Genomic DNA, 24,426 nt, shown 5'->3' on the forward strand with positions numbered 1-24,426 from the left:
TTCAGTCCTTCACCTTTAGTCACTAAGCACAAACCACATAAAAGCCCGTTTGCTGAAATAAAGTCCCTTTATTTTTTACACATTAATTCAGCCGAAAATCGGGCCCGTGAGAGGGGGGGGGGGTTTATCACTCGAGGCAGCGTGCCAACGATCATACAATCAAACGACAGCTCACATTAGGCAGCTGGATGGGTCTCTCCGTTGCAACGAATCTACCTAGATTCGTTGCTATGGGTCTGTTTTTTTTTTTTTTAAACCTTTCTTAAAGGGAAAGGGGCTGTTTGGGAGCATGCTAACGGCTGCCCATTGGCTGCTTGACGGCCAGGGGCGGGACGAGCTTGGCAATAGCGCTTCCTTTCTAGCGATTTCTGCCGAGACCGGAAGCCTGTGGGAAACGCTAAAAAACGCAACTGATTCCACTACAAAGGCAGGTATGCATAACGACGAATTCCACTATTTTAAATGGCGATTTTTCATTCCGCAAACAATTTGCAACAAAGATCCCCGTGCGTAAAGGCCCTCAGTATCCTTGGTTTTTTTTTTAATAATTTTTTTACAGGAGTCATAGGATCCAACTTATAAGTTGCTTACAACAGTCTTGTTTACAGCTTACAATGAAATCATATAACAGCGTACACTTCATATTTCTTTTTACATGAATTGTGTAAATCTTACATTACATTACAATTAACAGCAGAATCCCTCACTTACTCAGGTATTGGTCCCTGGTTTCATTTGTAGAGTGAATGTGCAAATGAATGAACATATGTTCACTGTGAATGGGGTTATAATCACAGCCCTTTTAACACCTATAATGTTTTAAGTACTTGAGAATACCTACAAGTATGAATGCAGGGGAAACCTTTGCAAACATCATTTAAATACACTCATCAAGTTTTCTGCCAGGTAAACTGTACTGTGGCCCAAGTGGCTTATAAGATTGCAAAGAACGAAATCTGAATGATGAGCCTCTGACACTTGTCTGGCCTAGCATTTTATAAAGGTTCAGACATGTGAGTTCAGACATGTGAGCTCCTGTTCCCTGGCAATCTTTAAGCAGCAGCTAAACAGATACTTTTCTTGGATGCTTTAGACCAGTTGTCCCCAACCCAGTACCGCTCCGTGGATCAGTCGGGCTGCAGCTCCTCCTCGTCTTCCTCCCTGGCTGCTGCCTCGGGGGCTGCTCCGCCACTCTGCCGCCGGCTCACCTTTGGTGCTCTCCGGCGGCTGACATGGCTGGGGCTCCCCCTCGGAGTGGCACTGCGCAGCTGCTGCTAGCAGTGCCCCCCAGCGGGCAGCAGGAAGTCAGGGGCGCCGGCGGGAAAGCAAGCGGAGCAGGCAGTGGTGGTGACGTCCCTCAGCAAAAGAATACCTCCCCCCAGCCTCAGTAAAATTGTCAAGCGTTGACCAGTCCCCGGAGATAACAAGGTTGGGGACCCCTGTCACTGCTTTGGGCTGATCCTACACTGAGCAGGGGGTTGGACTAGATCATCTGTATGGCCCCTTCCAACTCTATGATTCTACAATCAGATGTGCAATAATATAAATTGGGTTGTACAGTTAAATATGCAGCCAACTGAAAGCAACACAACACAGACATAATCCATATTTGAATTTGCATCTGACTTATGTCTGCAGTTCATGATCCAGTGAGTAATAGAGATAAATGCTTTATACAGACAATCCATCCCCACATTGATTGAACACTCAGAGAAAGAGAGTGGGCATGAGTGCACCGGCCTTGCCCTCTGCCTTTATGTGATTGCCAGCTATGAAGGAAGTCTTGCATAGTCTCCTTCTTGATCAACAACACTGCTATCTGGACGTTGCTGATTACAGACTGAGAGCATATGCATAGACATTTTCCTATCCATGTGCCATACTCATGAGCAGCAATCACATGGAGGCAAGGGTCAAGACCAGCACACTTGTTCCCACTCTCTCTGCCCCACATTCAGTCAGCATGTGGTTTGGTCATCTGTACAGGGCTATAAAAGCCTCTTTACATGGCTAGATCTCGTAACCTGAGTACTTTCATCTTATTTCCAAAAGATAACAGTGTTGTAAAATTGATGTCTAAATACTTTGGATGGAGTTGGCCTGAAGTGACATGTCCCTCAATGGAGGTTAATTCTTTGGAGAAAGTCTTCTAATAAATACCTGTATGGGTATTATGTACGTGAACCCCTTTTTAAATTCAGGGGACACAGAGAGAGAAGTTATTAGCCACCTGACAGCAAAGAACCTTGAAATGCAAGTCTTTGGATGTGGAACAACACTTCTACTATCTTGTCAATATGCCTCTTTGCCTCCTCTTTTGTTCTGTTTGTACATTTTTAAATCAAAAAAGCCAAAAGTCTCCAGTACCATTTTATACATAAGAAATCCAACCCATCTCGCACTATGCCTGGTATTTGTTGCTGCTTTGGGAAGTGGGGGTTGCTGACAAATAGAATTGTACTTCCTATATACTGTTTCTACTCTTATACACTGTGAAGTGCAAAAGCAAATGGAAATGCCTTCGCTTCCTGTAGGTTCATTCTGATTCGGCAGAACATCTTTGATTTAAAAAGTTCTTTATGACATTTGACATTAAACTTTTGTAAATGCTTTTATTTAATCAATACCACATGCCATATGGGGACTAAATACACTGACAATAAAGTGCAACATCAATACAGAATGCCAGGGACTGCCTGCCTAATCCATATCTTGGATTTATGGCATTAAAATGAATCATGAAATTTTGACAAGGCATCAGAATTGTAGATGCATGAAAATAATTTTCTGTGATCTTACTTGCAGTAGGTGTCATTTATCATCCCATAGACATGTATTCTGTAGCAAGCATCCATAGCCAGTATTAAGGTAAACCAGCCAGTGCTGAGATAGGATCCTGACTGGATTCTGTAAAAGAGACAACACACAACAGACTGCACTGAGAAATTGCTAACACTTTCCCAAAGACATATCATCTGTTATCTTGCATAAAAGACATCCAGAAAGCTGACAACTTGTCAAAAATATATAATTATTTTGAATTATTCATAGTTGCCCTTTCACTCTGGCATGGTTGGATTCTCTGGCCCGCAGAAAGTCTGGTATATGCTAATATTTGAAATCTGTGTCATTTGACTATAAGTTCTAGGGAAAAAATGTATATATAATCAGTATGTGACTTCATCATTTGAATTCCCAAATAGAACATTAAAATAATATTCTTCTGTTCTCTTGCTAATTTCTAGACGTAGCAGCTGTTGCTCATTGTCATACATGGCCTTAATTGAAATCCCAAGTTTCCTGTCATAAATTAAGGAGAAATGCTCGCATGTTCCAGTGCATTGTATCTAGGTCAAATCAGTATACCTTGCTTGTTTCCAAGCTCTTCCTTTTTTGCATTTTTATCTTTAATTTTTTTTACAAAATTAATATGTTGCATTTATGTGGACCACTGGCGGTTGCCTATTCAAGGGACTTATCTAGTGCAAAACATTTGTTTTATTCCAGCAGTGCTGCAACATTAAGTACCCTCAAATGATTCATTAGGCCCACATTTCTTTCTTAGGATCAAATGCTCTTTCTTTCCATATTTTATGCTCCAGGAATGAATAAATAAGCATTCTGCATGTTGCCTCCAGATCAGTCAGAATGCAAAACAAAACAGTTAGTTAGGTCACTCTTCTCTTTCTATATAAAGTCGTTTCTCTTCACAATAAAACTATTTTATTCTTTTAAGCAGACTGGTGCTCTGCTCTCTCTAACATATCTGAACTCTGCCAACAGCAGCAACACACCCACTGAAAAGAACTCCCCCTGCTCTATCTGATGTTTTTACAAAACTGCTATCCCATAAGAAAAAACTGCTGCCATAAATAGTTGCCAAGCTGACTTTATTTGTATGTTATGGTTCTCATACAGGAGGTAGCTTGAACTCCTCTGCACAGTAATGTAGACTCGGATCCAGGGAGTCCCTACTACTTGTAGAATATGTAGAGAGCCAGCTTGGTGTACTGGTTAGGAGTGCGGACTTCTAATCTGGCCAACCAGGTCTGAATCTGCGGTCCCCCACATGCAACCACCTGGGTGATCTTGGGCTTGCCACAGCACTGAGAAAACTGCTCTGACCGAGCAGGAATATCAGGGGTGGTGGTTCTTCTTCTTCGTCATGCAAGGAGAGCCCGCTGATCTCTAATGGTTCTCTCTCCCCTCCCCCCCCCCATGCAGGCTGCAGGGAAAGTCCCTATGTCCCAGTTAGGACATACCTAACAGTACTCTAGATGCAAATGATAATTCTAGAAAAACCTGTCTTCATGGATTAACCCAAGGATATCCTACTACAACACCACAGAGTAAAGGAAGCCTCCATGCACTTGAAATGATCCATGTATTGAGTGGTTTGCAAACATTATAGCCTTTCTACAGAGGTGCTCCAAGAAGAAGTATTCCTCGTATCCTCCTAATGTCCCCAGGTAGAAAAATAAGCAGTAAGGATAAAGAGCATAAAAAAGAGTTTATATTCAGACATCACAACAAGCTGTTATTAAACTGAGATTTGTCAAGGTGCGAATGACTGCAGTTTATCACACTCCTCACACAGATAAAGAAGTTTGGCTGTAGCTCCTTGCCAATTAAAAGGGATGTGTGACAGAAGTGTTTACATTAGCTTTCAGTGACTGTCAGTAGTTCTTTCACCTAAGCTGAAGCTTTGATTTGCATATGTTACTTGGTAGAACCTGGCTGTTTCATTATGTTACTGTGTGAGGGGTGAAGTCATAATTGTTGGCAGGGGAATGTGGCTGCTGGTGAAAGATAGCAGGCTACTTACCAGGCTGGAGATGGTAGCCTCCTAATGGGACCTGGGGATCCCCTGGAATTACAGCTCATTTCCAGGCAACAGAGATATGTTCCCTGCTCTGGAGATAAAGGCTGCTTAGAAGGTAAACTGTATGGCTTTATATCCTACCCTCCTCAAACCCTGCTGGCCATTACCAAAGTATCCAGGTTTTTCCCAACCTGGAGCTGGCAATCCTGCACCAGACTGAGTAGTCCGAAGTGATACTGCAGTCTTTGGTACCGTGAAAATGGTACCAAGGACTGCAGATAATGGAAACTAATCCAAACTTACCACTTTCTGCAAAGAGAATGGCCCTCTGCTGTACATTCAGGATTAATTGAATCCAGTGAGCAACAATCTGTCTGGCAGTGGATGCCAGTTTCATTTCTCATGATGGGCTTTAATTCTCTCCCCTGGTCTAACTAGAAAGCATGGTATCACTATGTCCTTAAAGTCTGTATATGGTCTGCCTGGCCCCTTCTTCATTCCTTCCCTCCTGTGACTATTACTATATCTTTAAAATATTCATTAGCTGCTTTTATCCTCTGTGGAATCCAAAGAGGCCTAGGATATTAATAAAACTTAATAAAAACAACTATTACAAAACCCACAGAAGTCACAGTTTAAAAACTCCAATTAGGACAACCAAAAATAAACACTAAGCCACACAAAATAGGTCTAGAATAGGTCTAATCATTGCTTCCTTGTTATGGGTGGCACAACTCCTGCTTTCAAGGTGATATTTGCCACTCCCCATTCCCACTCTGCCTGTTTTTATCAGTCAGGAAAGGCAAGGTGGTAAATCTCACCAGTTCATCCATTATGATGTAAAAGTCCCCAAACTACATAAAACAGCTCAGCAGATCCAATGGTGGTAGAGAATTGCCATCAACACTGCCATAGAATATGCTCTAACATGAGAACTATGCTGTGTTTGATCAGCCTCTTGAGTTTTCTACCAGTGGCACTTTAGCCATTGTCTCTTCTGTTTCATCATCCTGTTTCATAACTCCAACAAATAGCCATCTTTTAACATATTTTAATGTGTTGGGGATTTAAGGGTTCTGTGTTTTTACTATTTTATTGTAAACCGCCATGAGTCTTTGAGAGCGGTGGTATATAAATCAAAAAATAAATCAAAGAATCTTTAACCGCTCCTGCGGAGCGGATTAAATAAAAGGGTAAGGGCTGCTGGGGAGGAGTTAGGGTGAGACCTGTCTGGGATAAAAACTCGGAGAGATGCCACTCAGGGGCCAAGTAGCCAATTGGGAGGCACGCGTAGCGCGGCTCCCTATTGGCCACTTGGCCCTCCCCAGACTCCGTGCCCACACTCCGTCCCCAGATGGTTCGCTGCTGGGAAAGGAGCAGGGCTGCCACGTCAAAGACATGACCGCCCTGCTCCTTTCCCGCTGACGGACCATCGCCCTTCCCTCCCCATCGCCCTTCCCTCCCTATCGCCGAAGACCAGGCCCTCCCGCACCCATCCCAACCCTGCCACGATGGTCTGGACCTGGCTGCCGCCGCCCGCCCCCTTCCCATCCCGACCCCGAGCTCCAGCGTGTGACTTGCCACTGCCCGCTTACCCACTTCCTCACATGTCCCCGGCCTCCGCCGCCACCGCCAAGGCCAGGCCCCGAGGATCGATGACTGCCCTGACGATGTGGCTGCGACCGGACACACCGCTGCCGAACGCCTCCGTTCCCAGCTCTGTGGCCGCGCTGCGCAACATGACCGCCCACCGCCATGCCCGCACTGCGCAACATTGCTGTCCACCCCCAAACCGCAGCCCCGCCGACCACACCCGCCCCCCAAGATTCTGTGAACTACGCCGTCCCCGCTGCCAGCGCACCCACAGAAGCCGCAAGGTAAAAGCCCGCCTCAACCCCGGCCCCGCAAAAGCCTACTGAACTTGGGAGGGGGGGAATCCTTCTCCAGCCCCATCCCCGCCACGGCCTGCCTCACACAGCCGCTCCACACCATCCCCACCCTCGCTTAAGCCTTTTGCAGTCGGCGGGGGGGAGGACCCATCTAGCGCCCATTTTATTACAATATTAAATGGGCTTTAAATCTAGTAAATAAATAAATCACCATCAAATCTCTAGTGAATAAGGGAGGTTGCTTGGCTTTGCCTGGGAAATAGGGTACTTAGGGGCAATCATGTTACTAGTCCAGGTTGTCTCCCTGTTCCAGAAAGTGGTCAAAGTCTCAAAAAATTGCCAACAACTGAGGTAAGAAAATTCCTAATGATCTCTCCATGACAAGGGAGTAAGCGTTAACTCCCTGAACTCCAGATGACCCGCCCCAGTAGTCTAATGGATTAAATCCACAGCATGCCCTGCTAAATGTGTGGGGCCAATAATCACTTGGGATAGGCTCATGGTCATCATGGAGGCCAGAAAATCCTGTACCACTCTTATTTCCTTCTCTACACTTGGAGAGAGATGCATGTTGCTACCCTACACATACCTAGTATTGTCCCACTGAATTCAGTGATGTTCACTCTTTAAAAAAAACATATTGTAGAGCAGTGGTCCCCAACCTTTTTATCACCGGGGACCACTCAACACCGGGGACCACTCACCGGGGACCACTCAACGCCTTTTACTGAGGCCCGGTGTGGGGGGGGTAGTTTACTCCTCTACTCTCAACCACTGCCCTAGCGTTCTCTGATCACTATGGCAATGTTTAAACATCCCTTCAAAATAAGATACAGACACGCCACAACAATGAAGTGTGTTGTAAAGGGCTGGGGGGGATGAAATAAAGGGCTGGGGGGAAGAAGGCGTCCTTCGGGGCCCACCTCCGATTAGTCGAAGGACCACATGTGGTCTGCTGCCCGCAGGTTGGGGATCGTTATTGCAGAGGATAAAAATTGCACTCACTATGAGGGAATTAAACCAGATTGAAGCTGAGCATTTTCTTAGTGTCCACAACTGCCGGCGCCATACCAATCTTTTAATCCTTTTCCTTTATTTGTTCCTTTAGTTTTGCTGGCAATTCAGAAAAGCATTCCTTCCTGCCACCTGAAATGCTTACTGCTAGCTACACTTGCAGTTCTCAGCCAGGTCTTAGAGAATGCGGGTATATAAAGCAGTTACCTTCTGACACAGGCAACTGACATTGGGAGTTGCCTTCTAGCTAACTGGCTTCCTGTTCTAGTAGCAGAAACATGCTAACCTGAGCTTTGAAAGCTACTAATTTGGAATGATAATAGCCATTGACAAAAGTACTATGAAGAAAGAGGGCTCTTCTGATAACAGGATTTATTGGAGAGCACTATATTGACAGTATCATCTAAAAACTGCAATACTCAGGAGTAAAAGAGGATTTACAAAAAAGAATTAATCAATATTTCATGTCTTGTTTTAACACCATTGGACCTTAGTCTACTCATCAATATACTCCACTGACAGGATAAATAAAAAATAGTCAAGTAAGTTCTCAAATATCTTCCCTGGGAAATGGAAGACTTGACAGAATACAGATTATGGAGTTTTAAAACAAAGCTCCATTTTTTTCTTTATCCTGAGAATACACAGCTAATGAAGGAATATTATGAAACAATGGGAATAGCAGATGATTTGTAACACCTTAGAATTAATTTCTGTTACTGCAAGCATATTTTGACAAACTAACAAGGCAGGATTGGACATGTAAAAGCAATTTTAACTCCTCTAAAGGTCACAAACCTGTAAATATCATTTACAATATCATCAAAAACAAGATGGAATGGATACAGAATGGAGATAAACCTCAGCTAAATTGCACAAATGAATTTCCCACAAGGATGTGGTGTCTGTGCAAAACACAGTGAAACCCATGTGTGATACAATTTCATACAACTACACATGTGTATTTGCCTGTGGAACTGCTTTACAGAAGGTGAATTTCCCACAAGGAAATTATGTCTGTCCAAAACTCAGTGAAACCCATGTATAATTCAGTTCCATACAACTGCACAAGAGCCATTTGCCTGTACGTTCCTTATACATTGTTAAAATGTGTGGTCAGAAGGTATGTGTACAGTGTTAATGTGGTCCACTTTCCAATTCAAGCCCAAATCCACAAAAAAATAGCCTGGGCCTAAGGTTTTGTGCTGGCACCTCTCTATTCTAGAGCTACTCAATTTAAACAGTGGCCCACATCATAGTATTAAGTGATACGTGACTAAGGATTGGATCCAACAATCCATAGACACAAATATCAGGAATGCTTTCTGTATTCCCCTGTCCCCAGAAACCCTTTCAACCCGATAACACCTAGTGTTGTGGGACCTGTGGAGCTGATGCCCATAGAGGGCAGGGACCTGCATTGAGAAGGGGAAGGGGTTGTGTGTAAAACCACCCAATTCCCTTTTACATATGTCATCTCCATTCACCTTTGCAGTGCAACCTCAGATATATGTGGCTATTATACTGAGTTTCTACTAAACTTAGGGGCTTTTTGCACGGCTTCAAAATCGCACAATGGTTGACAATTGGAAACGCTATTGATTTGCCATAACGCACGACGTCGTAGACAATCTGCAACACTCCTGAAACCGATCAGCAAAAAGCGCTTCGTTGTAGCGCTTTCAGGGGAATCCCAAAAAGTGGATTCACCCTCCGGAAAGCGCTACACTCTTGCAAACAATCTGCAACACTAGCGATAAAGACCTGTGCGTTAACATTGTTGCGGTTTCTTCAAAGTCCCTCCTCCTGAGCCTGTCCTCCAAACTTCCGGCGAAGCGATCGCCATTTTTTTTTCTCCGAGCGAGCGGGGATAAACGCACCAGCGAGCCTCTTTCTGTTTAGAGGCTTCCCTGGCTTCAGTCCTTCACCTTTAGTCACTAAGCACAAACCACATAAAAGCCCGTTTGCTGAAATAAAGTCCCTTTATTTTTTACACATTAATTCAGCCGAAAATCGGGCCCGTGAGAGGGGGGGGGATTTTTTTTTTATCACTCGAGGCAGCGTGGCAACGATCATACGATCAAATGACAGCTCACATTAGGCAGCTGGATGGGTCTCTCCGTTGCAACGAGTCTACACAGATTCGTTACAATGGGTGTTTTTTTTTTTTTTTTAAACCTTTCTTAAAGGGAAAGGGGCTGTTTGGGAGCATGCTAACGGCTGCCCATTGGCTGCTTGACGGCCAGGGGCGGGACGAGCTTGGAAATAGCGCTTCCTTTTCTGCCGAGACCGGAAGCTGCGGGAAACGCTACAAAACGCAACTGGATTCCACTACAAAGGCAGGTATGCATAACAACGAATTCCACTATTTTAAATGGCGATTTTTCGTTCAGTGACCAATTTGCAACAAAGATCCCGGTGCGTAAAGCCCCTTACTATTCACCATTGTTGCTATGCATAAAGTTTGGTGAAATATGTTGTCTTTCTTCAGTTGGGAAGCTTTGGGAGCCTATGAAAGACCAATAATATTCAATTCAGGTCCTGAAGTCCTGGGATCAACTTTGCCAGTGTCAGAAGCGACTACAGGGAAGAGGGGAATATGGGAAGGACCAGCAAAGTTCAGCACTTCTTGCTCATAGTTCATGGCATCCAACCCTAACTGTCAAGGTGTTGCTACAAGCTTGGGATGAAAGACAGAGGGACTAAAATCAGAATAAAATTTATTAATAGGGATAATAAAAATATCTGGGCCAATAAATTAAGCAAACATCAAGCAGTCAAAATAATATCAAATATTTGCTTCCAATGCCCAGTAGTACAACTCCACTGAAAATACTCAATGCGGTGAATGTTATGGAAGCAAGGAATGGCAGGAGCAAAGTTGACTATAGTTTCATAGGCCAAATGGGAAGATCTGAAGCTGCATGATCCATATGGTAACAAAACAGCGGAAGTGCACAAAGTATGCAAGGGCACATAAAGGCACATATCAGGAGAGATGGTATATAAATATAAAGGTAAAGATATCCCCTGTGTAAGCACCGGGTCATATCTGACCCTTGGGGTGACACCCTCTGGCATTTTCTTGGCAGATTCAATATAGGGTGGTTTGCCATTCCCTTCCCCAGTCATTACTGTTTTACCCCCAACCCCCCCAGCAAGTAGCTGGGTACTCATTTTACCAACCTCAGAAGGATGGAAGTGAGTCAACCTTGAGGCGGCTGCTGGGATTGAGCTCCCAGTCAGAGCTTTAGACAGCATGTTGGCTGCTTCACCACACTGCACCACAGGAGGCTCATATATAAATATAATTTTACATAAATATATACAGAACAGAGCAGGACAGAGCTCATTCACCAAAGATAACAAGGCACATCAACTTAGGGCGCTAATTCTGTCCCCAGTTACAGGACAAATAACAGAGCTATTTGGGACTTGGGTCTATACCCTGAGTGGGAGAACAGAGTGCTTCAGGAACCTGGGAATAATTCCAAATAAGGCAAGGTGGAAAGTTTTCCAAGGAAAGAGAGCTTGGGTTGGGAGTGTTGGCGTTGCTGTGAAGCGGAAACCGTTGTAGTGGTTTGTCACTTCGATGTGACAGATGAACACAAGCAACACAGGTTTGTAGGTTTCTTAACCTTTTATGTACAGAATATTTACATGTTATCCAGCAGAGTGCTGCGCGCACAATGGCATTTCAGAGAGAGAAGAACAGCTTTCCCATCATTCCTTATATACACAACCTATGTACATGCAACCTTCTCTAATGTTGCATCAGCTTTCTATCCAGCCAATAGAAGCATTTGTGCTGTGTCATTCCTGTGCACCTGACACTTCTCACATGATCAGTACCTGTCAGTTAGATCAGTTTGATCAACTTCACGCTGTTAGCTGTCACTTGGTACATTATACCAACACCCCTCCTCAGATAACAGAGTAAAGTCCTAACATGTTACTAAACAGTTCATGTTTGTTTATACATACAGGCTTTGTGAACACATCAGATACATTCTCGTCAGTTCTACAATTTCGTATCTGGATGAAACCACTATTTACAGATTGTCTAACAGTTTGATAGCGTATCACTATGTGCTTGCTACGTCCCTTCAAAACTTTATTGTGTGCTATTTCCTGTACAGCTGTGTTATCACAGAATACTGATATTGGTTTAGCAAACTCAATATGCAGATCCTTAAACAGTTGTGAAATCCACTCTAATTCCAATATACATTGGCTTAGCGCTGAATACTCTGCTTCAGCGGAACTCGTAGCTATAAGTGATTGTTTTTGTGTCTTCCACACTATCAAGGCACCATAACAATATATCACATAACCTGTAGTAGACTTTCCTGTCCCTAGGTCATCGCCCCAGCTTGCATCAGAATAGGCATTTACACTTGTATCTCTAGAGATACTTAGCTTAAGTTTCATGTTTTTTTCAATGCTGAGTATCCTATATGCCCAGCCCTTCGGTGCAATAAATGTATACAATTATTGTGAATGGGAGTGTTATCAACAACCTGTGCACTTTCTGAAGTCTCCTTCAACAGATACACACCATCAGACAAACACCCCTGCACCAACTCCTTTCCTTCTTTCCAAATTGAACACCCCTTCTTAGTGAATATGACATCAAACATTTCACTTGTTAAGACAGACACACTTAGGAGATTGGAACGAAGTGAGGGAACACACATTACATTCTTAAAAGTACAATTAAGGTGTGGGAGATATAGTGAACCCATACAGACAACTTCTGTTGTTTGTCCATCAGCCAGCCGCACTTCCTTTAGCTGGGATGTCTGAATGTCTGTCAGCAGCCTCTGGTCATTGCAGAAGATCCCTGTAGCTCCGCTGTCGATTACCCAGTCCCCTCCTGAGGGTAATGCTGTGTTCACGAGCTTGATCGTAGCAGTACCCATTATCCTTTGGGCACTATTTGTAACATCCTTCACCGATTGGGAATTAGCTTTTGAACAGAAACGAGCAATGTGTCCCGTTGACTGACAAATCCAGCACTTTCTCACTCTCCCAAACACCTTCTCCTGCTTTTGGAAGTTGCTTGGTTTAACATAGACAGCAGCCACCTGGGAGCCGGAATACTCTTTTCCTTTGGCCATATGCCCAGACACAGATAAGACTCCCTTGGCAACTTGCCTGGACTCAAAATCTTGTAGTCGCCCAGTGACTTGGCTCCATTCCAAATCACGTGCTTCATAGCCCTCCAGGCTGGAAACGACTGGTTCAAACTCAGGTAACAGAGATGAAAGCAGAATGAAAATGCGATCCAATTTCGAGGTATCTTTTCCTCTAAGCTCCAAATTACGAAAGCACTCACCCAGAGCATCAATATGTGATCTCACAGACTGACCTGGCAGCATCTGAGTTCTGTACAACCTCCTTGACAGAGATATCAGCGTACCGGCCGAGTCCTGGAGATAAACATTGCTCAGAGCAGTCCATGCCTCGCTCGCAGAGTCAGCATTGTAGATATGCAGCAATTGTTGATCATTCACAGCTAACACAATTGTAGCAAGAGCCCTCTTATCAGCCACCTCTTCCTGTGAACTCGGTTTGGGAGGGGGATTCTCCACATACCTCCAGAGCCCTTCTCTGGTTAGATAATGCTTCATCCGCAGCGCCCACACATTGTAGTTTTCCGAGTTGAGCTTCTCCACGGGGATAGCAGCTGTGCTCGTCATCGCAGCTGGAGAACTCATCAACACGTCTCTCTTCCCGCCTGCCTCCGTACCTTCAGCACCGGCAGATAACTGCTTCTCCTCAGCAGACATCCAAGCACTCAGGATAACACCACTGCCACAAACTCACCACTGCAACCACTGCAACCTCTGGGCCCATAACCCTGTTGGCGTTGCTGTGAAGCGGAAACCGTTGTAGTGGTTTGTCACTTCGATGTGACAGATGAACACAAGCAACACAGGTTTGTAGGTTTCTTAACCTTTTATGTACAGAATATTTACATGTTATCCAGCAGAGTGCTGCGCGCACAATGGCATTTCAGAGAGAGAAGAACAGCTTTCCCATCATTCCTTATATACACAACCTATGTACATGCAACCTTCTCTAATGTTGCATCAGCTTTCTATCCAGCCAATAGAAGCATTTGTGCTGTGTCATTCCTGTGCACCTGACACTTCTCACATGATCAGTACCTGTCAGTTAGATCAGTTTGATCAACTTCACGCTGTTAGCTGTCACTTGGTACATTATACCAACAGGGAGACAGACTTGGCTTGATCAGTAAACAAGCCTTTTAAGTTAACAGAGAATGTTGCAATGAATATGGCATAGACATAGCCTTCAGCAGTTTGCAACAGAATAAGGTTTTGTTTGGGGAGGGCCCTTAGGAAGTATATGAATGATACAAACATAGCCCTATGAAATTTGGGAGAATTTGGCCTCTAGAGAATACAAATTCTATGAATAGGCACTCCAACCATAGGAGAAATGTACACCAGCCTGAAGAGAAAAACAATGGGACTCATTGTGCCTTCAACAAAGGAATTTCAGAAAGAAATTCCAGCAAGCAAGCAAGAAAAAGAAAAGAAATTCAAATTTTATTTGGCTCTGGCATTCTCCAGCATGCCTGTGGGTGTCATGGTGCCCACAGGCACCTTTCATGGTGGCTACCAAGTGGTTTTATTTTTTTTTTAAAGGGAGATACCAGCTGTTGTTGTTGCCTGATTCTAAAGGGCTGCAGAGATATTTTGGGGCAGCACAAGCAGGGCTGGGAGTGTCAGATTTCTCTTCATTCATACTGTCACCACTGGGCTAAAATGGACTACAACCTCTCTGCAGCCTGGAGGAACTGGGCAGCAGAAAGAAAAACGAAGCATGTGCTCCTCCTTCTCACTCATATCACTGTTCCTTTGAGCCAGTGGGAACATGTGGAAGCAGGCACATTCTCCTAACTGACACCACTGTTCTGGGACACATTCTTACTGCCTGGGTGCGGAAATGAATTGCTTATCTTCCCTACAATACATCATTCTTCCTGGCTTGCATGGCCAGTTTTTAAGATTCTGAGTCCGGTCTCGTTCATTAATTAATACATTTCTGCCCCACAATACTCAGTCCACCAGCTTCTGAAACAATTTATGATCAAAATGATTATAATCAAAATAAAAATCACTAGTATCCTCAATGACCACCCCCAAAAACTATGCTGGGGATTGTGGGACTGGTATGGACCAAAGCCATGTGAGATACAGATATATTAACAATGGGAATTGGGCAAGTTTGAGTGAAAAACCTAGTGGAATCCCCTCCAGAATCTAGAATGTTTTACAATCTAGACAGTATTTTGAATTATGTCAAGAAGAAAACAAATACCAATGTTATATTCTTGAAGACTCTAGAAAGCAAACTTGCTGCTGTATTTTGTACCCAAAGAATCTTCCAGATAGTTTTTAACAGCAGTTCCACATACAATGTGTTACAATAAATGAATCTGGAGGTGAGCAGAGCATGGAAAACCATAAAATCCTGTTACTCCAGAAGGCTGCCACTGGGGCAGAAACCTTACTTGAAAAAAGGCACTACACAGCAACTATACCTGTTGATATAAATCTAATATCTTCAAGGTTCAAGCTTACCCTTTAAGGAGAAATGTGACCATATCCAGAACAACCTAACTTCTTAATCCCTGTTCACCCATTGCCCTGATATAATGAAATATAGATTGCTAGAAGATATTTTTAAAAGTCATCGCTAGTAAGTTAAGGTGCCATGTAGACTTTGCCTAAGCATTTTACTGACTAGAAAACACTCTGGAGAGTTTAAAAACAGAAAGGAATGTGGGGAAAACTGTTATAGAAGTGCACTGCAACAATAAGGAAATATGGATTTGTCAAGATTAATTTGCAAAAAATCCTACAGGCAAAGCTGTCACAATATATGCTAGCATTTTATGAGCAACAATAGCTCAGAGTATGTGAGCAAAGAGATTTGGTTCTGAAATAAATGGGACTCTGTATTTGCTAAAGAAATATTTCAGAACAACAGAAGAAAATAGTATAATTTCTCAAAATATGTGCATTGAAGTAGGTTCTTATTCTCCTAGCATAATTGCCAGTTAATATATTTTTAACTAAAAAAGCTACCTTTTCTATAAAAAAAACACACTTTCCAACTGGGATTTAAGACTCCACAAAGGATTGAATGTTGACCACAATGTTTTCTAAGATGGTCCAATCCAGAAGCAAGATTTTCGATCCATTTTTATACTTTATTCTTTATTATTATTATTATTAATAATAATAATAATAATTAAATGTATAGCCTTCCTTCCTTCGAAGACTTCGTAGGTTCCTTCGTAGGTTACATAAAAATATAAATTCCATAAAATCCCATAAAACCCCCTAAACTGTATAACTCCCAAAATACCAATATGGCCAGGTCCCTCCTACCTCCCATAGTCATCAAACAAGGGGTGCGCTAAAGGTTGTATAGCAGAGCCTGAGGGAGGCCCATTGCTCTTACTGGCCTGGCCTCAATCTGGCAGAAGAGCTCCATTTTGCAGGCTCCATCAGGGCCCTCAGCTATCCCAGGAGCTCATTCCACCAGGTCAGGGCCAGGACCACAAAGGTCCTGGCCCGGGTCAAGGCCAGACTTATCCCTCTGATGCCAGGGACCACTAACAGATTAGTACCCAAAGAGTGAAGGGCCCTTTGGGGGGCATCAGTAGACAAGTGGCCACTCAGGTAGGCTGGGCCCAAGCTGCAAATGGCCTTAAAGGTCAGAACTAAGACCTTGAACTTGATCTGGGCCAAAACTGGCAACCAGTGCCTGGCTAGATGTCTGTCCTCCAAGATGAACTAGTGAGGACCCTAGCAGCTGCATTCTGCACCAGCTGGAGTTTCTGGGTCAAGGACAAGGGTAGGCCAGCATATAGCGAGTTATGGAAATCTTGTCTAGGTAACCATTACAAGGATCACTGTGGCCAGACAGTTTGGGGGGTAGGTAGGGCACTAGCAGCCATGCTAAAAAGAGTTTCCTAAGCCAGTCATAGTTACATAAATCTTTATGTTGAGAGGTTTTTGTTCTGGTATTTTCCCCAAAAACTCCAGTACACTTTCTCTGGGTATTCTCTAACTCTTTTGGTTTCCAATATACTAACCCCTTCTTTTGAAACACCAGTTCTCATTCTGAGTTTTTAACTGGCTCTTAAGGTTTCTATAAACAGTTTCTAATCACACTAAACCAACGATATCTGTGCTCTTCAAACCTAACTCTCTTTGTCACTGGGTAGGAAATTTTCCTCTCACTAGAAGATCCGTTCCCTCTTTTTGGTCTGAATAGCAGTCTCTGACTACCCACACATACTTGCCAACTTTCCCTAGCTCTCCTGTCTGTGTTAAACTGCTCTCAGTCATTCTGAATTATGAAACTGTGAGTGATTCCAAGAGCTTTCCAGGTTGGCAGCCCAAAGAGTGAAGGAGAGAAGTTAACAGGAGAAGGGGAGATACTATGGGGCTTTCAGGAAAGGGAAAGAGGAAATAGTGGGGTGAGATGCCTCCCATAAGTCCTTGTGAGTTCCTGCTTGTCTATATACTAATGGCCAAGGTGGCCATATCTTTGGATACTTAAATCTGGTGACTGCAGTTGTAAAAGGGCAAGAAAGAAACCTGAAAAGTCTTTGGTTTGCAGAAAAATGTGAAATCTAAAAGAAAATGCATATAAACCCTGAAATGACAAAAGGAACACTCGTAGCTTTAAGCCACATATTTCCTCAATGGCTATTGCTAGGCTACTGGCTGGGTTTTTATAAGTAAAAAGGCAGGGCCCTTTCCAAGCCTATTTTGTCCTTTGGGGGAGAACTCATTAGGGGCCAAGCCTGACTAGGCTTGCTTGTTCCTGGCTGGGAAATTTCTGGAGATGTTGTGGTGGAGTCTGAGGAAGGCAGAGTCTGGAGATGAGAGACCTTAGTATAATGTCATTGAGTCTACCCTCCAAAGTAGCTATTTTCTCCAGACAGACAGACCTCAGTTTCCTGGACTTGAGTTGTAATTTTGGGAGAGCTCCAGGTCCCACCCAGAGGTTCAAGCAAAAGAAAAAGGAAATCTTGTGGTTGGTTAATAAATATCCAATCCAATAAATTGTTCCATTGTGTTATTTATTGAAACCGATATAAAGGCTGAAGAATCATGCAGTGGTCAGAAGTAATCAGAACAGGGTCCAAGGTAAGTGCCCATTTTCAACAGGAATGCTTCCTCAGTGATTACTTCCTTGATAATGTGATGGCTTTTGCAATTAAATATATGTCTGTCTACAAGTATCATGTTGGCTCAAAGGAATGATATGAGCACTTACCTTGGACTCAGTTTTGGATTGTGAAAACATATTTATTAATCAGTAGTAAGATTTCCTTTTTCTTTTGCTTGGACACTTTGAGGAATCAATAGTTCTTTGGCTTGGTCCACACAGAGGTTGGCAACCCTGGGCCTGGCAGCAACCTCTGTGTGACTTGATATCGCCCAGCTTGTGTGACTCCCCTAGGCCTGTCTGCTTGTCACAGCAGCCACTCTATGAAAGCCAGTGTAGTGCTGCAGTTAGAGCAGAGGTGGAAGAGATCAGCTCCCTTGGAGAAAATGGATGATTTGGAGGATGGACTGTTGATTTGGGGAATATTACACCCACCCATGCCCTCCCAATGCTCCATCCCCAAATCTCCAGGAATTTTCCAGTGCAGAGCTGGCAGCCTTAAGGAGATCTAATCTCTGTAGTTGGGAGATCCATTAAGATTCCAAGACATTTCCCACATGAATACTGGCAATCCTAGAAGGAGAGATGGAAGCAAGAAAACGGGAGAGGTTATACGGATTTCAGGAAAGAGACAGATAAAATAATGAGGGAAGTGATATGCCTCCCACAAGTCCTGCAGTGACTTATTAATATATATAATTAATATATAGATTCATAAGTCTTGCCAAAATGAATTCAGGGTTCAGTCCTTTTACCAATGTACCTCTTAGCACTATCAAGCAAGCAGCCCACAAAATTTTGAAAATATATGAGAAACCAAAAACTTCTCTAAGATTATTTCTCCAATACAGTCTTACCTTGTTTTAACATTAAGTTGAAGCCCCATCTTATGTTTCAAGTTTGTGGCCCTCTTTCCACAATAGAGTTTAAGCAAGGATCGGACAAGTATAGTGCCACATTTATTTTAAATAGTGTCCTTCCATCGTGCACTTTGTCATTTACAGAGCCTTTCTTTTGTGCTTGCTTTGTAATGGGGGAAATGCTAGTAAATTTCAATTTTGATTCCTGTCAAGGTTGACTAAAACTCTGATACTGCAGTTTGCCTTCATTTTAACCCAAGAACTGGGTTTGTTTTCCCCCCACACACACACATAAACAAACAGCAACATAGCAATGTACTTACATCCCCCCCCCAATAACCCTGCTTGCTTTGCAATGGGAAAGTCTGACTTATACCCCTCTTAAAGGTAACTGCATTTAACCATGGTGCTTATCCTGCATGGACAGTTCTCCATTCAAGTTTAGTTTCCTCACAGGCTCTGTTCTAAAAAGACAAACAAAAAAACCCCCCTCTCATTTTACAATGTGGACAGTCTTCCAAACCTGATGATTTCAATCACTGGTGGTTCCTTTCTAGCATCCATTTCATTTAGGGTTGAGCACTTCAGCTGCCAAAGCGGCCCTTCGCGCCGAAGCAGCCAGCGCTGTGGCGTGGAGGGGCGGCATGGGCGGGGGAGGAGCGGCATCCTGGTCGGCACACACACGCAGGCACAGAACTCTGCCGCCGAAGTGCCCAACACTAATTTCAAGTTTCACTAAAACTCTGAAACAGCTGCTTGCCTCCCTTTTCACCCATGAACTGGGTTTGCTTGCATTATCTCCCCACCCTCCCTATAAACAGCAATGTTGCTATGTACTTGCATTTTTAAAGAAGACTGCTGTGTAATGGGAAAAGTCTGACATACACCCCCCTCCAAAAGAAAGGGAACTGTGTTTTCATTACAGTAACAATGAAGTTGATTCTGAGAGGTAAGTTCTCCCTGCAGGATCATTTCCTTCACAAGTTCTGCTTGGCAGATTGACTGCTTGTTATTAATATTAATAATAATAATTGTTAAAAGTTACATCTTAACATAATCTATAATATGTTTTTTTTAAGGCAGATGGCTTATGGAGTGAGCCACTTAGGTGGGAGTGGGAGTGGAAGGGCAGTAGGTACAGTTCACCCAGGACGATGAGACCAAAATGGCAGTGCATCAGGAAAACAAATTTGAATTTGGGAATTACTTAGTTGGAAACTGTGAGTCAAGATCCAAAGGGGGAAATTCAGTATAATGTAGGATTCTGAAAATGCAGGGTAATGAAGCACAAAATTTGCATCTACATCTGAGGAGACAAAAATCTGTGTGGAAAATTTTGTATGCTTAGATATCTTTAAGAATGCTGATGCGGCGGCTTGCTCTTGTACAGAATGGTCTAAGAGCTTTGAAATAATTTTCCAGGTTTGGATGGCATCCACCCAAAGATTCTTAAGGAATTTGTGTGAAATGATTGACTTACTGACCAGTATATGTAACTTGCCACTAAAAGTAGCCTCTTTCCAGAGACTGCTGAAAAATAAAATGTTATAGCAATGTTTCAAAAGGGGTCCAGAAGAGAACTAGAAAATTACAGGCTAGTTAGCATAACATATATTTTAACAACATATGGTTGTTAAAGGACATAGAGGAACAAAGTCTGGTGAGGAGAAATCAGCCCAGTTTCTGCTAAGCAAATTCCTGCCTCACCAACCTGTAGAAAAGAACAACCATCAATCATTAAGCTGCCTAGAAAAAGCTAAATACTTCAGTTTAGAACAAGTACAACTAAGGGATTTATAGAGGTAGACCTTTATAGGGTTATAAAATTAATCATGGTGTGGGGGATGTAGATAGAATTCCCACTTTCCTCCTTCTTCCATAATCCTAGAACTTAAGTGAACCCAATGAAGTTGATGGGTAATAGATTCATGACATAATGGAATTCTGAAATTCACTACCAGAGGACATACCGATGACCATGACCACAGGTGGTTTAAAAAAGGGATTAAACAGATTGATGGGTCCACCAGTGTCTGCAATTCAACTTATTTACCAACTTATTTACCTTAATTGACTTACATGGGATTGTCCCAAGTTCTTGGTTGAATTCAATCATTATTCCCATGTTTAAAAAGGGTGACCATAATGACCCTAATAATTTTAGACCTATTAGTTTATTATCAATTATAGGTAAGATTTATGCAAAACATCTCGAACGGCGCCTAACTGATTGGGCTCGCTCTCAAAGAATTATAGGTCCTGAACAGATTGGTTTCTTGCAGGGTAACTCTACTATAGATCATTGTTTAACTCTCTCATGCCTGGCCGAGAAATATACGTCCCAAAATGGTAAGAGGCTATACACAGCTTTTATAGATCTTAAAAGTGCCTTTGATAAGATAGATAGGGATATGCTCTGGAATAAATTGCGATCAATGGGTATGGAACCGAGACTTGTGTTTCTCATCCAAAAACTTTATGTGTCCACCTCCTGCCAAGTCCGGTATTCTTCAAAGGGAGACTTAACCTCTAAGATTTCAATGACCATTGGAGTTAAGCAAGGCTGTATTCTGGCCCCCTTGTTGTTCAATTTATTCATTAATGATTTAGCGTTAAAACTAGAACCAATTAATGGTCATCCCCCAAAACTTGGTTCCCAGCATATTCCTTTATTGTTGTATGCCGACGATACTACAATACTCTCATATACAAGGGTTGGCTTACAACGATACTTATCCACCTTTTACCAATATTGCCAAGATAATAAGTTAGTAATTAACTATGGTAAAACAAAAGTTTTGGTTTTCTCTAAGAGCTGGCATGCAATGACTTGGTCTATTGGAGGCACTTCAATAGAACAAGTCAAAACATTTAAGTATCTAGGTGTTACCTTCCAGTATAACCAGAAATGGAGCTCCCACTGCCAACGAGCTATCAATCTGGCCAAATCCTCATCTTCTTTGATAAAACAGTTCTTTTTCTCTGCAAAAGGTAACCAATTTATCCCTGCAGCAATTAAAATTTTTAATGCCAAAGTAATGTCCCAGCTCCTGTTTGGATGCCCCTTATGGGTTCCTGCCTTTAATAAATCTATTGAGGGTGTTCAATCTGCTTTCTATAGGCAAATTGCAGGGGTTCCCAACTGTGTCTCCTACCATGCCATTTGCGCAGAATTTGGCCAAATTAGGGTAGAGACAAGGGCCTGGATAGCTACTTTTAAATTTTGGGTCAGACTGTTTTTTAGAATAGAAACTGGCAGCCTTTTAACTTGTCTAAAAAGTGACCCTCTTAAATTTCAATGGTTCCAGGCTATTGAACAAAAATTAGTCTCCATTGGCATCGATCTGAACTCCCTACTACCTCTGGAAGAAAAATGTATCTTCCGGATTATTAAACAGAGAATTTTAGACCATGAGCAGCAGGAACTCATACCTACCCAGCCTCGAGTCTGCTCACCAGCATTCTTTGGCATCATTATGCAGAGAAATATTATGCCTACATATTTGCATCTCCTTGATGTCCCACCCCTGAGAAGAGCTTTTCTCCTGGCACGAATGAATGCTTTCCCCTCAAAGGTCTTAGAGGGAAGATTCCATCATATCCCATACCATGCGAGACTCTGTCCGTGTGGTTCTGGCTGCCCTGACTCTGTCTCACACATTTTGCTAGATTGCCCCTTATATGAGCAGTGTCGGGATGACAGCTTAGTTGCTTTGCTGGGAAACAAGCCTTCTGTAAGTAAATCTATGACCTTGCAATTTCTGCTCTCTGACAAAGACCCAGAGATAACCATTTTAGTTGCCAGAGTTTTAACTAAGATGCTTTTATAATATGCTGCCTACCTTGTATTTTATCTCTTATAGTTTATTTAATCATTTTAAGATTGTTTGGTCATGTAACCCCATTTTATTATTTTGTTGAAATTTTAAACCCTATTTTTATATGTCTTATACATTTTATGCCAATAAAAGGTTACTGACTGACTGACTGACTGACTGACTGACTGGCAATTCATAATGACAAAAAGAACCCTTCGAATTCAGAGGCAGAAAACGTATGACTGCTTGGACTAGGAGGCAACATCAAGGGAAGGTCTTGTCTCCTGTGCTTGTTCAGGACACTGGTTGGCCACTGTGTGAAACAGGCTGTTGGGCCAAATGGCTTATTATACTAATTCTACAGGGCTTCTCTTGAGTTCAATTCAAATGCACAGAAAAAGGTTGTGGTTCAATCCTCCTGCTTCATGAGAAACAGAATTAATTAGCGATGAGGACTTTTCACTCCCTGGATGTTGGTAGGAAGTATTCAAAAAAGGTGTATCCCCTATCTGTAGCCTGAAGTAATCTATTTTACCATCTGCAATCCTGGTCAGCTGCCACCACCAGACTCCCTGCAAATGGAGCTGGAGATGGTTGGGGAGGGAATTTGTTGGTAACATAAAGACCTGGCAACAGTGAGAGAGTATTTGTAGATTAAAAAAAAAATACATTTTGAGATATTTTTCTAATGCTAAGTGTAAATTGTCAGGCCTTTTCTGAATTAAGCCTGAAAACTTACCTCAAATTAAATCAGAAATTCACTAGAACTGCACAAATTCCCTCTTACACATATCTACCTAGTACCCAATCATGAAGAATTGGAGCAACCAAACCCACTTCCAAAGGTTCCCAGGGATTCACAGGAGCCTAAACAGAGTGAAGTATGTCTCAGTCTTAACCAGATTTCTTCCTTACCAGCGAAATGGTTAAACCTTATTAAGAGATATTAAAAATAAACCTTTTATAAATATATAGCAGATGCTCAGTGATAGCTTTTGCCTAGTGCCATCACACAGAGCATCTTCAAATATGGTCTAGGTTCCATGGTACACTGCACAAAGGGGACACTTTGATGAAGAGCCACTATCTGAATCATGTCTCTTTCCAGAGTAATATGAAGTCATATGAGTTAAAAGAGTATAATCACTTTCTCACAGGCAGTTCTTCTCTCTTTGAAAGACTGGACGTTTTTTCTACTTGGGAATAGCACCACAATTTGTCATTGCTTCCTGGAGACAGGCTTGCTTCCTGGTCATAACTTGTATACTATACACAGCCACAAATCCCACCTGACCTGGAAGAGACCAGTAGCTTTTTGGCTTATACATACTTTATGCTGTACCTGCATGGAGAAAATGATGGAAATCTTTGTGGCACACTCAATATAATTAATGTTTGCTCTCCTGTCCTAGAAATGGAGCTAGAATACAAACATGTATTTAAAATGGCTTTTGGAACATGCGGGACATAGAAGCATTCTAATTCCATTTTACACCAGAAATGAAAAAAAAAATATCGGATTGGCCTACATACTCCTTTGTATACAAAAATTGCCAGGCAGATGTCTCTTGGAAACTCAGGAGCAAGTGTTCATTTGTATCCCTCAACATTTGGAAGTCAAAGGTACACTACCTGGATGCAAATTCCAACCTTAACTTTTATGTTAAATATTTATTTAATTTATTTAATACTGCATTTAGCCAGAACACAATCCACATGAGTGGATTACCAACAGAATAAAACACATTTTAAAAGTATGATAACAGTGTGAATACACTGGATTACGATTGAAATAATGG

At 42.5% G+C, this 24,426-nt stretch overlaps 1 protein-coding gene across 5 annotated transcripts in view; it reads right to left on the reverse strand.

Annotated features, from left to right (window-relative positions):
• The window catches only part of ST6GALNAC3 (ST6 N-acetylgalactosaminide alpha-2,6-sialyltransferase 3), a 387,985-nt gene that overhangs the window by 14,564 nt on the left and 348,995 nt on the right, over positions 1-24,426 (reverse strand). For all 5 annotated transcript variants that reach the window (XR_013230182.1, XM_077333298.1, XM_077333296.1 and 2 more), the window contains one exon: positions 2,800-2,907. Coding sequence is in view for 4 of the 5 variants with exons in the window: in XM_077333298.1 (XP_077189413.1) it covers positions 2,800-2,907 (108 nt within the window). In the remaining variant the exon portion in view is untranslated. The remainder of the gene's footprint in view (positions 1-2,799; positions 2,908-24,426) is intronic.

Source organism: Paroedura picta, chromosome 4 (assembly GCF_049243985.1).
Source record: "Paroedura picta isolate Pp20150507F chromosome 4, Ppicta_v3.0, whole genome shotgun sequence".
Taxonomy (NCBI): Eukaryota; Metazoa; Chordata; class Lepidosauria; order Squamata; family Gekkonidae; genus Paroedura; species Paroedura picta.